The sequence below is a fragment of the Doryrhamphus excisus genome, chromosome 17 (assembly GCF_030265055.1).
Source record: "Doryrhamphus excisus isolate RoL2022-K1 chromosome 17, RoL_Dexc_1.0, whole genome shotgun sequence".
In the NCBI taxonomy this organism is placed as follows: Eukaryota; Metazoa; Chordata; class Actinopteri; order Syngnathiformes; family Syngnathidae; genus Doryrhamphus; species Doryrhamphus excisus.
Window position 1 is genome coordinate 7,514,814 of NC_080482.1, and position 15,478 is coordinate 7,530,291.

Consider the following 15,478-nt stretch of genomic DNA (forward strand, 5'->3'; position numbering starts at 1 on the left):
CAGACACATTAATAGGTTTTATAAGTCCGTTTGGAACAGAAAGTGAAAGGCTGGTAGTCCTGATTTGAGTATGAAATTCCCCATAATCCATTGCGCGTGACGTCATTTGGCAACCTAGGGAGGGGATATGACAGGAAGAAAGTGTTCAACAGCCAAAGCACGGGAATAAACCCCAAAACAATCCTCGCAGGTAAATGTATTTTTTCTAATTTCGCAACTCTATTGTCTTCAGAGTAAATATATCGCTTTGTCATCTTGTCAGATTGTATTGTTACGCGTGGGAAAAAAAAAACATTTGCGCTCTGAGGTCAGCTGTCGACATTAAAATGTTAGGGGACTAGCTGAGGAGCTAAGCTAACTTCTAGCCTAGCAACGTAGTGCCGGAGTAACACTAGCTAAGGCTAACTGGTAATATTTACGTTACAGGATTAATGTATTAATGAATACTTTTTAGTAATAGACAAAAATGAGTTTTCCAAAAGTCACAACGTTGGCTGCGTAATCACCGGTGCACACATTACCGTTTTTTTTTCAGTCAAATCATCATTTGTGGCTGCTCGTAGCACCGCAGGATGAGACGCTAAGAAACGAAAATATGACAAACCAAAAATATTTTTGCCTCTGTGAGTCCGTTAAGCACAATTTGCAACAAAAGTGCGCATTTAGCAGGCCAACCTTGAAGAGTGTTGTAGGAGTGTGTGTGTGTGTGTGTGTGTGTGTGTTGTGTGTGTAGCGGCGCAGCGGTGTTGTCAACGTTAGCTTGTGTTTCATTATCAGTTACAACAAAGTCATTGTGACGTTACAAGGTAGACGTAACACTTCTTTTGTGATTTGTGAAGTTTCAACCACTACTGATAATGGAATGTTCTAGATGTCATCTTTCCTGTGTACATTGGGACTCAGTCAGTTTTGTATCAAGTCCCTTCTAAGGCGAAGAGTGTTATTGTGGAAACTATTTCCTGGAAAACTTAATTAAATTTATTGTTTTGTCAGAGTGAAGCGTCCAAGTCTTCCTTGGAAAAAGGGAAGGACCATGACTGAAAATGGCCCTCGCACAGAGGCGCCACTTTACTTTGAGGTGGAGGTGGATGAAGATGAAGATAAGGTCCACTTCGACAAGGCCGAGCACCTGATGGCCGAACCCTCGTCGTCGTCGTCTGGCCGTATTTACGACCGAACCACCGTCCTCATCGAGCGGGACCCCATCCGGCTGGACGAGGAGGGCGAGGAGGAGGGTCACTGCGGAGGCGATGATGACGGGGTCACTTTCATCACTGAAGGCGAAGGAGATGAAGAGGAGGGGTCCCTGGCCTTTATGGCAGACCCGGACGCCATGTCTCAGGGTTATGTGCACCACACCATCTCGCCGGACCAGATCCAGTTCACTATTAATCCCGGATCCACCCCCATGCCACGAAACATAGAGGGCGCCACCCTCACCCTGCACTCTGAGTGTCCAGAGACGAAGCAGAGAGAGGTAAGACGACACAAACACTAACAGTTATGATGAACCTAAATGCTGAAATTATAGCCAGTGCACTTATTTAGGGGAAGGTGTGGTAGTCATGTGACCATGATTTCAAGCCCCTCCCATTTCCCCCTGGCTGTGAAAAAATAACCTCATGGTGTAGTAAGCATGCTTTTTAGATAAACATTTCTTCATGTCAGCCTATTCATCAAATTATGTCAAAGCAAATTGATTCAGTTAGACAAACTCATATCATTCATGTTGACAAGCTACCATAGAATAAACCACTTGTGATTGATGCTAGTTGAAGATTAGCCTAAAATGCTAGCGAGGGGGTGGCACGGCGTTCGAGTGGTTAGCGTGCAGACCTCACAGCGAGGAGACCAGGGTTCAATTCCACCCTTGGCCATGTTTGTGTGGAGTTTGCATGTTCTCCCCGTGCATGCGTGGGTTTTTTTTTCCGGGTACTCCGGTTTGTCCACAGGTATGAATGTGAGTGTGAATGGTTGTTTGTCTATATGTGCCCTGTGATTGGTTGGAGACCAGTCCAGGATGTGCTGGACTCGCACAAAGACAGCTGGGATAGGCTCCAGCACCCTGCAACCCTCGTGAGAATAAGCAGCAGAAAATTAATGAATGAATGTATAGTGTGGGCTGCACACAGGGCTCACAGCTAGGAGACTCAGGTTCAATTCCCCCCTCGGCCATCTCTGTGTGGAGTTTGCATGTTCTCCCCGTGCATGCGTGGGGTTTTTTCCGGGTACTCCCGATTTTCCTCCCACATTCCAAAAACATGCTAGGTTAATTGGCGACTCCAAATTGTGGCATGTGAGTGTGAATGGTTGTTTGTCTATATGTGCTCTGTAATTGGCTGGCGACCAGTCCAGGGTGTACCCCGCCTCTCGCCCGAAGACAGCTGGGATAGGCTCCAGCACCCCCCTGCGACCCTCGTGAGGAAAAAGCGGTAGAGAATGAATGAGTGAATGAATGCTACAGAGGGTGTCTTTTCTAACTGGGATCACACTTCCAAACCTGCTTGGGAAGATGTGTTCAGGGATTCTAGAGAGGAGGATCCGCTGGATCGGAACAGCGTGGTTTTTGTCCTGGTCGCTGAACTGTGGACCAGTTCGACATTCTCGGCAGGAATTGACCATGCCGTGAATTTTGTCTGACCTCTCTATATGCATTTTGTGGACTTGGAGAAGATGTTCAACCATGTTCATTGAGGAACTCTGGTTCCTGGTTCGCATTCCCGGCAGTAAGTTGGGCCCGTTTCCAGTGATGGTTAGGCTCTGCCCTTTGTCAATAATTCTGTTTATTACTTTTTATAGACAGAATTTCTAGGTGCAGCCAAGGTGTTAAGAGGTTTCAGTTTGTTGGCTGCAGGATTAGGTCTCTGCTTTTTGCAGATGATGTTGTCCTGCTGGCTTCGTTGGACCATGACCTTCAACTCTTACTATCAGTTCACAGCCGAGTTGAAAACCAACACCTCAATGTGTTGAGTCCATGGTTCTCATTCTAAAATGGGTGGAGTGCCAATTCCACTCTGTCCCAAATGGAGAATTTTAAGTATTGCTGGGTCTTGTTCACAAGTGAGGGAAGGATGCAAAGCAAGTTCCACAGGAGAATTGGCGCGGTGTCTGCAGTGATGTGGCTTCTGTATCTCCTTTAAAGATAAGGCGAGAAGTACTGTTAACTGGGAGAAACTCAGCATAGAACCACTTTTCCTACTCATTGAGAGGAGCCAGATGAGGTGGCTTGGGGAGGTGTTCAAGATAGATAGATAGACTTCCTTTATTGTCATTGCACAATAACACAGCAGTGAAATTGCCAAAGAAATGTCGTTGCCTGGCTCCTGTATAATAATAATAATAATAACAATATGGAGAATAAATAGATGACATCAAATATGAACAACAATGTACAGCGTAAACAGTAATTTGTACAAATAATTTAAATAATTTTGAATAAATAATAATAATTTCAAGTTTTACGTGTGCGTGTGGGCAGGTAGAGGGGTTTATTTGGCATTCAGCAGTCTGATGGCCAGGGGGAAGACTCGTAGGAGGCCTCAACTGGACAAAATAGCCGGACAGGGAGCGGGAAGTATGAGCTTCCCTGCTTAGGCTGCTGACACCCATGATAGCTGGGAGAAGATGGATGGATAGACATTTGTTATTTTACAGCCATTTACAGAAGCCATCATGCCAATTGATTATGATTTAGTTTAGAGTGATTTCAAGTGTTGAGAAAAAAATATGCTAATTAATTGATATGCTGGGCGGCACGGCGGTCTAGTGGTTAGCGCACAGACCTCACAGCTAGGAGGACCAGGGTTCAATTCCACCCTCGGCCATCTCTGTGTGGAGTTTGCATGTTCTCCCTGTGCATGCGTGGGTTTTCTCCGGGTACTCCGGTTTCCTCCCACATTCCAAAAACATGCTAGGTTAATTGGCGACTCCAAATTGTCCATAGGTATGAATGTGAGTGTGAATGGTTGTTTGTCTATATGTGCCCTGTGATTGGCTGGCGACCAGTCCAGGGTGTACCCCGCCTCTTGCCCGAAGACAGCTGGGATAGGCTCCAGCACCCCTCGCGACCCTTGTGAGGATAAGCGGTAGAAAATGAATGAATGAATGAATGAATGAATAATCAATATGCTAATTGACAAAGTTGGCAGGGCTGCGAAACATTTCAACATTAACCCAAAAAGAATTAGGGACTGGAGAAAAATAGGATGACCTTACCCCTGATATAAGCCTGGCGCTTTCTGCAATTGAGTAGATCAACACAACAAGCCACTATTTGAGGAAGTGAAGTATCTTTTAAGCAATACTTGCACATAAAGTTTGGTTAACACTTCCAATCGAAAAGAAATAAGATGTCGAAACAGTGACTTGAGTCACAAACAAAGGAAAAGTTCACTTCCTGTTTTTAGTCACACACCGATTAGCCTCAACATTATGTCCACTTGCACAATCAAGAGTCTGACTTTACAATACAATAAACACACAGCTTTGATTGGACTAGTGAGCTATTCATTTTTTATATACTTCTCATCAGAATGCGTGCGCGGCCATGTTTGTTATCGCGACAAGGGTGCTTCCCTGATTCAGAATGTATTCATTGTTAGATTGTCTTTGTGTTTGCTGTGTTCTTTGTCACATGAGACCATGTCTCCATGAGGTATTATTAACACGCTTAGCTAGCCTAGGGACAGAATGGTCCTCCAGGAGGACAATAAATGTAAAAAAAAAAAATAGTAGTAGAACTTGAAAGGCGCATATTGTCTCCATAGAGATGAAGGTTTGTGTCCTGGCTTTGCAATGGCTAGCAACACAATCAATCAGCAGGAAGGGTATTGTCTTTTATAACATTTTATGTTGTCATCCAGGTTTTAAATATGTTGAATTGTTGTTTTCCAAAACAAACAGGAATCTTGGCCACAACTAGCATAGCCGTGTGAGCTATGGCTAACGTTGCAGTCATACTTTTAAAAGCAACTTCATGCTATCTGAGCCTTTACACTGAAATGAAACGGAATGACCAAATTTACAGCTCTCAGATTGTTAGGACAAACTTTTTTTTTCAAATTTGTCTGTTTTTTTTTCACAAAGCTGTTCACATTAAGACATAAAAACAATAAACCTTATGATTTGAATAACAAAGACATAAAGCAACAGTGATTTTCATAACAGATGTGTCTCATATACTTTTGTTTAAGGGCCACTCAAGTGTAAAAAGAAGTTGAGCTCTGTAAAACCTAAAAAACGGTCAACTTTGACTTTGGTAAGAAGTGATTACACATCTGATGACACCTTGCAGAGTCTGTTTTTATCTGATGTTCTTCCAATGGAATGCGCGTTGTAAAAAAAAAAAAAAAAGACAGAGAGAAAGCCAAACTCAGGCAGAGTTAATCCTTTGTTGTCTTGAACTCGAGGTCTCACAAGATTTGCTGACAGATTCCCATGTGACTGCTTTTTATTTTGCACCTTCAGAGGCATGTTTGACCCCCCCCCAAAAAATATCCCAGATATTTGCATGCTGTGTCAGAGAGTCCACTATAATGACTTTGATGTTTTATTGCTTAAAAAATGTTGAACCAGCCGACGGTGTCTTTACTGCAGGGGTCTCAAACTCAATTTACCTGGGGGCCACTGGAACTAGGGTCTGGGCAAGGCTGGGTCGCATCAGGTTTTCCAAAAAAAAAAAATTATACAAACTTTTTCGGTGCTTTGGTTCCGATTTTCTACAATAAAAGCTCTGATAAAACATTACACTGTTCTCAAACATCTTAATTTTTATTTTTCTGCACAAAATAAGATGAAAAATAAATAAACAAATCAAGAATAAAGAAAATCAATCAATTGGTAATAAATAAATATAATAATAATAATAATAATACGGCAAATAATAAAAAACACATATAGTTAGTGGGTAGACAAATTATTTTTTTCAGATTAAAATGAACAAAGCATTATTAGAGCCCTGTAGACATGACAAAACACAACTATAGTCACATTTCTACTTTTTTTATTTACAACATATTGTGCAACTGCAGGGTCTTGAGACACATGCTAACTCGCAAACTAGAGAGCTAGCGACCTAAACGGTAGCCTTCAAGTTATTTCCTTTAAACTTAAATAGCCAAAAACTTACCACTTCCACACAGATAGGGAGGATAACTATTAACAGTTATTTAACCTTTAACATGAACATTAATCAAACGTAATCATTTATTCTGGGTACATGATACCATACAGCATCCATATCAAACTTGCGCGGCCCGCACTGACATTAAACTTTCATATCAAGGCGGGGGCCTCAAACTAGTGTTGCGTGTTTGAGACCCCTGCTTTACTGTCTCACTGACCTGGTTTGGCCCGACAACTGTTTAATTTGTGTCTGCAGAAAATGTCTTCAGAATTTTAACTGAGAAACATCCATTGATGCATTCTCTCTGTTTTGTTGCATTTTTCTAAACAGCAGAGACATTTTTTTGCTGAAAAGAAAATGGACTACTTTAATGTCCATTGCCTTGAGGCTGTGTATGTGCATGTATGAATGAGTGAGTGAAGTAGGAGGCCGCTCCACTGCTGCAGGCGTTGGTGTTATAAAACAGTCTGTCCACCTCATGCGCTGATGATGGTGGCTGATTCAATGTGTCCAAGTCCCTCGGGAAAGGTCATTCATTCAGCCACTTCATCCAAAATGAGTCAAATTCCTTTTGCAAATTCCTTTTACTCTTGGCACTCATTCCCCTGTTTGTCTCCACGTCTGTATCAGGTGAAACGCTACCAGTGTATGTTCGAAGGTTGCACAAGGACGTACAGCACGGCAGGCAACCTGCGCACGCACCAGAAAACTCATCGGGGAGAGTATACTTTTGTGTGCAACCAGCAAGGCTGTGGCAAGGCCTTCCTCACCTCGTACAGCCTCAAGATCCATGTCCGCGTGCACACTAAGGAGAAGCCGTTTGAGTGTGATGTGCAGGGTTGCGAGAAGGCCTTCAACACTCTGTACAGGTGAGCCACTTCATTGTACCATTGTGCTGCATTCACAAGCACATTGCTTGTTTGTGTCTCTTTCGAAGCACCCAGCCTGTGTCTTAAAAGGGGAACTTTTGGGGCAAAATTCCCAAAAGTGCAGTTCCCCTTTTAAAGGACGTATGTATTATAATATTTTTCAGCAATGTTAAATAAGTTAAATGTCTCTCAGTAGTGTATTGGAAGTATGCTAGCCAAAAGCTAGCCTTGATGCTGGAATCAAGCCACTTTAAGGCTGAATCTCGGTTCTCCCCCTTAGCCCTTCCCCTTTGTCTTACACCTTGTCTTAACCCTTAAAACCTCGGGCCAAGTGAAAGAAGCCACTAAAAAAATGGGACACAACTTGATTAGCGTATTCATTAGCGTAATGCAAATGTGCAATATTTCCATCACTGCCTCTGTTACTACCTCAAAAATATGTATTTATTTAACAACTCAATACAATACACTCAAATGTGACTTTTACTCATCTGTTTTCACCATTCATTATTTAATGAATAAGACCCATTCATCACTGCACTAAATAATAATAATAATAATAATTAATATATCTGCAATATGTCTGCTCCTGGATATGCTCCTGTGCAATATTATGTGTATACTTTGGATATATTGTAGATATTTTGTTAAACTGTCTTTTTTTTTTAATCTACTTTTTTAACTTGACTATTGCACTGAAAGGAGAAGCTCTCCAGTCTCGTTGTACATCTTGTATAATGGCAATAAAGGCCATTCCATGCCATTCCATTCCATTCTCATAACATCATCACCCTTTAACACTTGCTGGCTGTGACAGACAAAAGATGGGATAGTTAAATTGTTTAAATTAAATGTTTCCTTCATTAAAGTAAAGTGCATACATTTCTACATTATTTCTATGTTTTTTTAGCCGACCCACAACACTTTAAAAAAATAAATAAAAGTCACACATTTTACCAATTGTAACATTTACTGCAAAACATCAAACAACTCTAATAACAGCTTACAAGCAGCACTGTAACATTTCTAAAAATAGAATGTATCACTGAACAATATCAACAAATGTATAAACCTTGTCAAGCATCATTTCAAGTTTTAGTCTTTCTTCATCAAACGACAGCTATTGCAGACATGTGGCTAACACCCACCCGTATGTTTGTGACTGTCACACGGCTAAGCTAATAAACCTGAAAAAGAATTGAATTGTATTCAATAAGTTTTTTTTTTTTTGTCTAACTTGAGGTGATTTTATGGTTTATATTTTTTCATATCGTAAAGCCAGTAGCAGGGGTGCTGTCAGGAATTCTGGGTCCCATGGGAAAAATGTCATATTCCCCCCCCTCAACTTCAAAAGCGACCAAACTCTTCTCTCATATGTGGTGCAAATAATTGAAAGAGATTTGGACATTTCCCATGTTTGATTCTCAGTTACACATTTTACTCTTTCTGTATAACATAATTAATAAGTCAATATTTAGTAATGGGGACCTTTCATGCAGTTGAAACCCACTCAATTTGTCTTTGCAGGCTAAAAGCACACCAGAGACTCCACACGGGCAAAACATTCAACTGTGAATCCGAGGGATGCACAAAGTACTTTACCACTCTTAGCGACCTGAGGAAGCACATTCGCACGCACACTGGAGAGAAGCCATTCCGGTGAGCACTCCCAATGAGGAACTAGTTGAATGATAATAATCCTTATGAATATTACATACAAAGAGATGTCTGACATGATTTGTTCTTTGCCTCAAGGTGCGACCATGACGGCTGCGGCAAAGCTTTTGCTGCAAGTCATCACCTAAAAACCCATGTACGGACCCACACAGGTATAGTGTTTGCTCATTTGAATGTCTTAATTAAATATTTCTTATGGTGTATGTTTTTGTTTTTGTGTGCTTTTTAAGTATAATGATTGTATTATTATTATTATTATTATAGTATTGCTTGCAGTCTGATTCTGTTTGATTGACATCCTTTTACAGGCGAGAAGCCTTTCAACTGTCCGAGTGACGGCTGCGAGAAGACGTTCAGCAGCCAGTACAGTCTGAAGAGCCACATCCGGGGTCACGACAAGGGACAGGCCTTCAGCGTCACCCTCACTCACCCGCTGTCTGAAGTGAGTCACGGCACTGCGGCTTCGCACTTCTGCCAGGACACGTTTTTGTGTTGCTCCGCGTTCCACTTTCTCACATACACAAATCACTGCATTGGTATTTAACAGTTACATCCTGTTTTGCACGACTTGGCTTTGCACATTGGAGGGTTTTACTGCAGGACTGTCAGTTCCATTCATTTTTATCTGTTTGCAGGATGCAAATCATTCACTGTGCCTCAGTGATTTAAGTCTGATCTCCACTGACTCTGCTGAACTACGAGAGCAAATTCACAATGTAAGTTGAGCTCAGCTTTATAGATTCCTAATCACAAGGTCGTCTCGTTTCTGGTGTGCGCCATCGTGCAATCGTCCCGTACATCATATCGTACGTCACAACTAACGTGCAGCACTTTTGGCTGTTGTGAGTGTTCTTATCTGTGCTGAGTTAAAGCAGTGAAGTTATAGATGGTTTGAATGATAACAGACATTTAATATTAGTTCATTCATTCATTCATTTTCTATGGGGGATCACGGGGACTGCTGGAGCCTATCCCAGCTGTCTTTGGGAGAGAGGCGGTACACCCTGGACTGGTTGCCAGCCAATCGCAGGGCACATATAGACAATTCACCACCAATCCCGCGGAAGCTAATTTTCGTGACTGAAAAAAAAAATCTCAACAGTGAATCATAATTATGAGCTTAAATCCGAAAATTATGACAGAGGTCACCATGTGAGGAAGACATCGGTGAAGAAGGAGACACAGCTGTACAGCTTGTACCTCACAATTTCGACATTTCAGCTCATAACTACGACTTTCCATTGGGATAGTTTTTTTTTTCTTTCAGTGGTGGAAGTGCTTCCATACAATCCACACCATTCATTTTCTACCGCTTATCCTCACAAGGGTTGCGGGGGTGCTGGAGCCTATCCCAGCTGTCTTCGGGTGAGAGGCGGGGTGCACCCTGGACTGGTCGCCAGCCAATCACAGGGCACATATAGACAAACAACCATTCACACTCACATTCATACCTATGGACAATTTGGAGTCACCAATTAACCTAGCATGTTTTTGGAATGTGGGAGGAAACCGGAGAAAACCCACGCATGCACGGGGAGAACATGCAAAATCCACACAGATGGCCAGAGGGTGGAATCGAACTCTGGTCTCCTAGCTGCGTGGCCTGCGCACCAACCACTCGTCCACAGTGCAGCCCAGACATTTAATATTAGAAACGAAATAGAAAGCCTTCAAATACTTAAAGTAATTAATGTACATGGTAAAGATGTGTCATTAAATGAGTACGATTTCGTTCCCAGGCACAGAATTTAGATCTGAACAACGTGACCCCTGTGAAAATCTTTGAGCTCATGTTCCAGAGTCCTGAAAACAGCGTCAGCCAAGATGAGGTCCAGCCGAACGGTAAGAAACCAAACATTCGTGTTGTGAACATCCGCTTACTCATACTTTATTTCCCCTCAGAGAGCCTCACTGAGTCATTCGCCCTGGACACCCCGACCCCGCCGAGGGTGACTGAAGCTTCATCTCTGATCTCGTTCTCCCTCAATCCCGCCTCCTCTTCATCCTCCTGCTCCCACGCAGCCGCTGCCACCGAGGCTCTTCCTTGCTCTCAGGCCCTCGCACCCGCCTCAGCCGCGCCCCCCGCCGCCACTTCCATGCAGCCACCCACTTTTGTGCACATCTCCGAGGGACCTGCCCAAACTCCCAACCACGTCACCTCTCAGCACTACGTCACACTGCCATCCACATTCCTCCAGCCGGACACCGTCGCCCAACCTACTGCTCTGTCTGACCCGAACTCCACTCCCGCTGTAGCAGCCCCGGTCCTGAGCAGCACGGCGGCCAGCACTACTCCAGCCGTGTCTGTCATCGCAGGCGCCACCTCAGACCCTCTGGCAGCTGTAGCTCAACCCGTGCCTTTGGCCAGCGGCGTCGTTTCCAACTCCGGCCCAGCCACCATCACCATCGCTTCAACTCCCAGCCTGCTGCAGCCCGGCCTGGTCATGTCTGACCAGAACCTCCAGTGGATCCTGAGCAGTGCCGCTAACAGCAATCAGACCCCTGAACAAGTGAGTTTCCAGTCCCGATTGCGCCGAAAACTAATTTATTTGGACTTGGATTTAAATTTTGGCTTCCTTCACAGTCACATCAAGGAGGTCCAAAGGTAGAGAAGGTATTCTTCACTACAGCCATACCAGTGGGAGGAAATGCTGGTAAGATTAAATGAACAACAGCATGCCAACACTTGAATATTTATAGGTTATCACATGGTTTGTCTGGTATCAGGCCAGGTATCATGCCCCTAAGTGTCAGTATCAGCCCGAGACCGAAGGGCACGCGATGATCTTATCACATACTACAGTATTAATTGGCCCTGTACCCTAGAAACCGCCCATGAATGATACGGGAAAAAAGGCCGAAATGATACTGTGTCAAAGCCCAGGGCAGTGATACTGATAAAATATAGAGTTTAACCATGTCCAGTATCAGCCCCCGTAGCTGGTATCGTGCCCGTGAAACAACCAATCAGAGAACAGCACACGAGTGCTTAGTGCCTAGTGCTTCTCCAGTCACCAAAAAACCCAAACTTGATTAATGGAACTTTAATTGTCAGACATTGATAAGATAAGACTGTTGATAAAATATTATTGTTGAAATATTTTTTTGTAATTGTTGTGTTTACACTGTTTAGATATAATACATGTAATAAACTGAACATTTTCTGGAAACAAAATGGCCTTTTGATTAAATAGTACGTGATAATAAGCTCATGATTAAATAGTATGTGATAATAAGATCATCACATGGTTTGTCTGGTATCAGGCTGATACAAACCATGTGATAACCTATAATTATCACATACTACAGTATTAATTGGCCCTGTACCCTAGAAACCGCCCATGAATGATACGGGAAAATGCCGAAATGATACTGTGTCAAAGCCCGGGGCAGTGATACTGATAAAATATAGAGTTTAACCATGTCCAGTATCGGGCTGATACTGATGCATTCTAGATGTTCCCACTATGTTAAATCAAATATCCAAATATCCTTGTGGCTTTCTCGTTTTTACCTCATGGCACCTCTTTCATGGAAATATACTCAAGTATATGCTGAAACTGAAACGCGCCATCGACTGTGATTTCAGGCAGCTCTGTCCAGCAGATCGGCCTGAGCCTGCCAGTCATCATCATCAAGCAGGAGGAGTCGTGCCAGTGTCATTGTGCCTGCAGGGACATGACAAAAGACAAGAGCGCCTCCTCTGTGGTCCCCACCGCAGCACAGCCCCAACCACCAGAAGGCGCCGCCCCTCCTCCGTCGCAGCCCCAAGAGCCCCCGCCACATCCTGCCGCCGCCTCCTCTTCCTCGTGCTGCCTCCCGGAGTCTTCCTCCAAGTTGGGCGACATCAGAAAGGAGTCCGTCTCTTCTTCCTCAACGCAGACTTTCTCTACGATGGTGAGCGGCTCCGCCTCCGTCAACGCCTCGTCTCCTCACGCGCTGGCAAACATGGACGTGTCAGACTTCCTCTCCATGCAGAGCCCAGAGACGGCCGCCAACATTGAGGCTCTGTTGCTCGTCACCAACGACTTCAACATGCCCACTGATGGCAACGCTTAAAAGAGTGTGTACGTGTGAGATGCCTCGCCTTTCTCCTTAAAATAGCATACGCTTGGAACCTCTGTACCTTCAGTGCATTCTCCTCTCTCTCTGTGGCATTGTGCAACTTACCTGCGCCTGTTTCACTCTCCGTGTGGTAGTTTGCTCGCTGAACGTTAACAAAGCTAACGCGGGGAAAAAGGCAGTAGAGAAGCTTTTTTTTGTTGTTGCTAATGAATATATATATTCAAACATGTATACAAGTCACTGATGACACCTAGTTTCATCGTGATGTCCTGACACTGAAATGGTGAAAGATCCCGTTGCACCTCAGCAGGTGTGTGTGTGTACTGTACTCCCGAAGCCTGACAAATGCTTGGAAAAGGTGGTTGGAATGCAGTGAGTGCGATCGATCTTCACGTGTTGGTCCAAAAGATTTGATTAGAGCCGCCTTATCAAAAAAAAAATTGATAAGCCACACAATTTCCCTATAATTTTTTATTTAAAATTGTACATTTTAATTTATTTAAGACATTTAATTTTCCTATTTCTAATGGTGTTGATAGATGATAAATCTTTTATTAATTTATTCCAATTACTTGTGTATTTGAGTTGATTTTTGTTAGAGTTCTTATACGGACCTTACTTTCTGTAAAAATTATTTCACAGCTAAGAAACTACTGTCAACGTGTTATTTTATTTTATTTTTTCGGGTCGTGACCCTCTCAGGGACGCATTGGGTCATAATTGATCCCGGCTCCCTTCATGTTTATTATGTTTCCTTCCTTCACGGTTGGCCCTCACTCACATTTGCCCTGCGTTTTGCTGCACACTAACCTTGTAAAGAGAGTAACCTTAACGTGCAGCACCGCCAGTTTTGTACACAGCTGCTGTAAATGTATCATTTAAAAAGGTGTGTGTATACAGTATATGTAAGATTATTCTAGAATTTGTATTTTTGTATAGACAGATGAAATAATCTACTGAGTTAACAATGTATTTGGTCAGTCAGTGAATATTTTACAATTTTGTTAAATTAACATCCCACTGCAACAAGATAATAATGATACTGCCTCCTGCTCGGATTTTTTTAATTATCAGAATTTTGTTGGCCTTAAATGTAAATGTTCTGCTTTTCGACTTGAGCACCCACTTCCTGCAAGGTGCATTATCTAAGAGAATGTGCGGTATTCTCTTGGGGGGACTTAATATGTGAGAATCGCAGGAGTATTTATCACGTATTTGACACTTGTTGCTGTGTTTTTGTCCCCTTCGGTTTGAGCATTACCTTACATGAAGCAATCATGAGGCCAGTTTAGATGTGTGAAGGAAAGGCTGCAGGCATACAATGTGCAAACTCTCTTAAGCAGGGTCTCCCCCAAACAACACATTGTACATAAACTATGATAAAGAAAATACTTATTTATTATAACTTGACATTTGGCAAACAGAGTTTGGGAAACAGATTCCAGAAACCATTCCAGAGATGCAGTATTACAAGGGTCCAATTATCAAAGACGTTAAAGGCACTATATGAAAAGTAGAAACCATCACTATGTCACTATTCATGCATATTATAAAGAAACTATGCAATTTTTAGGTATGGCATTCAGAGTTGTATGCACACAGACTCCGTCATTAAATATAGTGATGTGCTAGGATATTTTTATATGCACAAAATGTTTCTTTAACCATTTGCATATACAGACGATATGACATAACCACTCATGTCCACTAAACATAATTATAGAAAGAATTTAGTTTAACATTTGGGAGAGAAGAGTTTTAACGGCGCTCTGCTTTTTGAAGGAACACAAGTTATGAATGATTCTGTTTTAAGAATTGCTTTGGTAATAAATATATCAAAATATAAATGTTTCATCTGGCTCATTAACTCATTTAGTATCCATGTTTTGATGTTCTGACGTGTGGATCAGTTGTTTGTTGGCCTTCTACACTGAAAAGTCTCAACTTGAACGCTTGGGATGTCTGTTTGGAAGCAGATTTCAAATCAATTGGCTATTTCTGGATAATAATGACATGATTTTAAGTCATAATAAATAAAATGCGTGCTTCCAAAGGGATGTCTCATCACCCAAGAAAGCAAGGGATTATTAAAAAGGAGTAGTATTTTTTAAAAGAATGTATAATGGTAAATGTTTGCATATGCTCGTTTTGTATAAAGTGATATGACGACTTTCTCAAATAAGGAGCAATATACTAATAATAAAAACCTTACTGTCACAGCAAATGTGTGCATTTTTATTATCATTTCAACATGAAATCACTTGGGTTCATTTTGTGGCAGCAGGGTGACATCCTGGAGAGATTTCATCTGTGGGGGAAAGAAGGTGAATTGTGAAGTGTCCAATATAGAATGAAGGCACTCACCTTTATGACACCATCCAGGTCTTTCAAATCATCCAGGATCTTGTTGCACAGGGTTATTTTGTCGGAAGCAATCCACATTTTCACTTGAACATCATCCAGGTCCTATGAAATACATTAAAATCTTGTGATCAGGTATTAATTTAGGTATTTAAATTATCACCACAGACCGTTGTGACTGTAGGAGTGTGCTCATCACTAGACTGGGACATTGTAGATGCTGTGCAAGCTCAAAAAACAAAAAAAAAGCTCAATCTAGCGACAAAATAGCATGTCGAGTGTCTTTAAACAGTGTTATGCAGCTGATTCAAATGTCCATTTAATGAAAGGCCGTTGTAGTGTTACCGCTTTAAGAAATATGTCGTCAGCACTTAGGGGGCGT

The 15,478-nt window shown here is 42.3% G+C and overlaps 1 protein-coding gene and 1 long non-coding RNA gene across 2 annotated transcripts; one reads left to right on the forward strand and one right to left on the reverse strand.

Moving 5' to 3' along the window:
• The first annotated feature begins 48 nt into the window (after positions 1 to 48).
• On the forward strand, positions 49 to 14,953 carry mtf1 (metal-regulatory transcription factor 1). The gene is made up of 11 exons (XM_058053191.1): positions 49 to 190; positions 994 to 1,477; positions 6,755 to 6,993; positions 8,521 to 8,652; positions 8,749 to 8,822; positions 8,979 to 9,112; positions 9,306 to 9,386; positions 10,410 to 10,512; positions 10,573 to 11,180; positions 11,255 to 11,324; positions 12,260 to 14,953. The coding sequence occupies exons 2-11, from the start codon at positions 1,034 to 1,036 to the stop codon at positions 12,727 to 12,729; spliced, it is 2,355 nt and encodes a 784-aa protein (XP_057909174.1). The 5' UTR covers positions 49 to 190; positions 994 to 1,033; the 3' UTR covers positions 12,730 to 14,953.
• On the reverse strand, positions 14,950 to 15,424 carry LOC131105256 (uncharacterized). The gene is made up of 3 exons (XR_009119911.1): positions 15,267 to 15,424; positions 15,100 to 15,201; positions 14,950 to 15,043 (listed from the first exon to the last, which is right to left on the reverse strand). It is a non-coding gene; the product is annotated as an uncharacterized LOC131105256 (long non-coding RNA).
• Between the last annotated feature and the right edge of the window lie 54 nt (positions 15,425 to 15,478).

Bases quoted from the DNA above. Each gene is read 5' to 3' on its own strand.
- mtf1 (XM_058053191.1), top strand. From the start codon at position 1,034: ATGACTGAAAATGGCCCTCGCACAGAGGCGCCACTTTACTTTGAGGTG. The intron at 11,181-11,254 runs GTGAGTTTCCAG...CTTCCTTCACAG, and splicing joins GCAATCAGACCCCTGAACAA to TCACATCAAGGAGGTCCAAA. The intron at 11,325-12,259 runs GTAAGATTAAAT...CTGTGATTTCAG, and splicing joins ACCAGTGGGAGGAAATGCTG to GCAGCTCTGTCCAGCAGATC.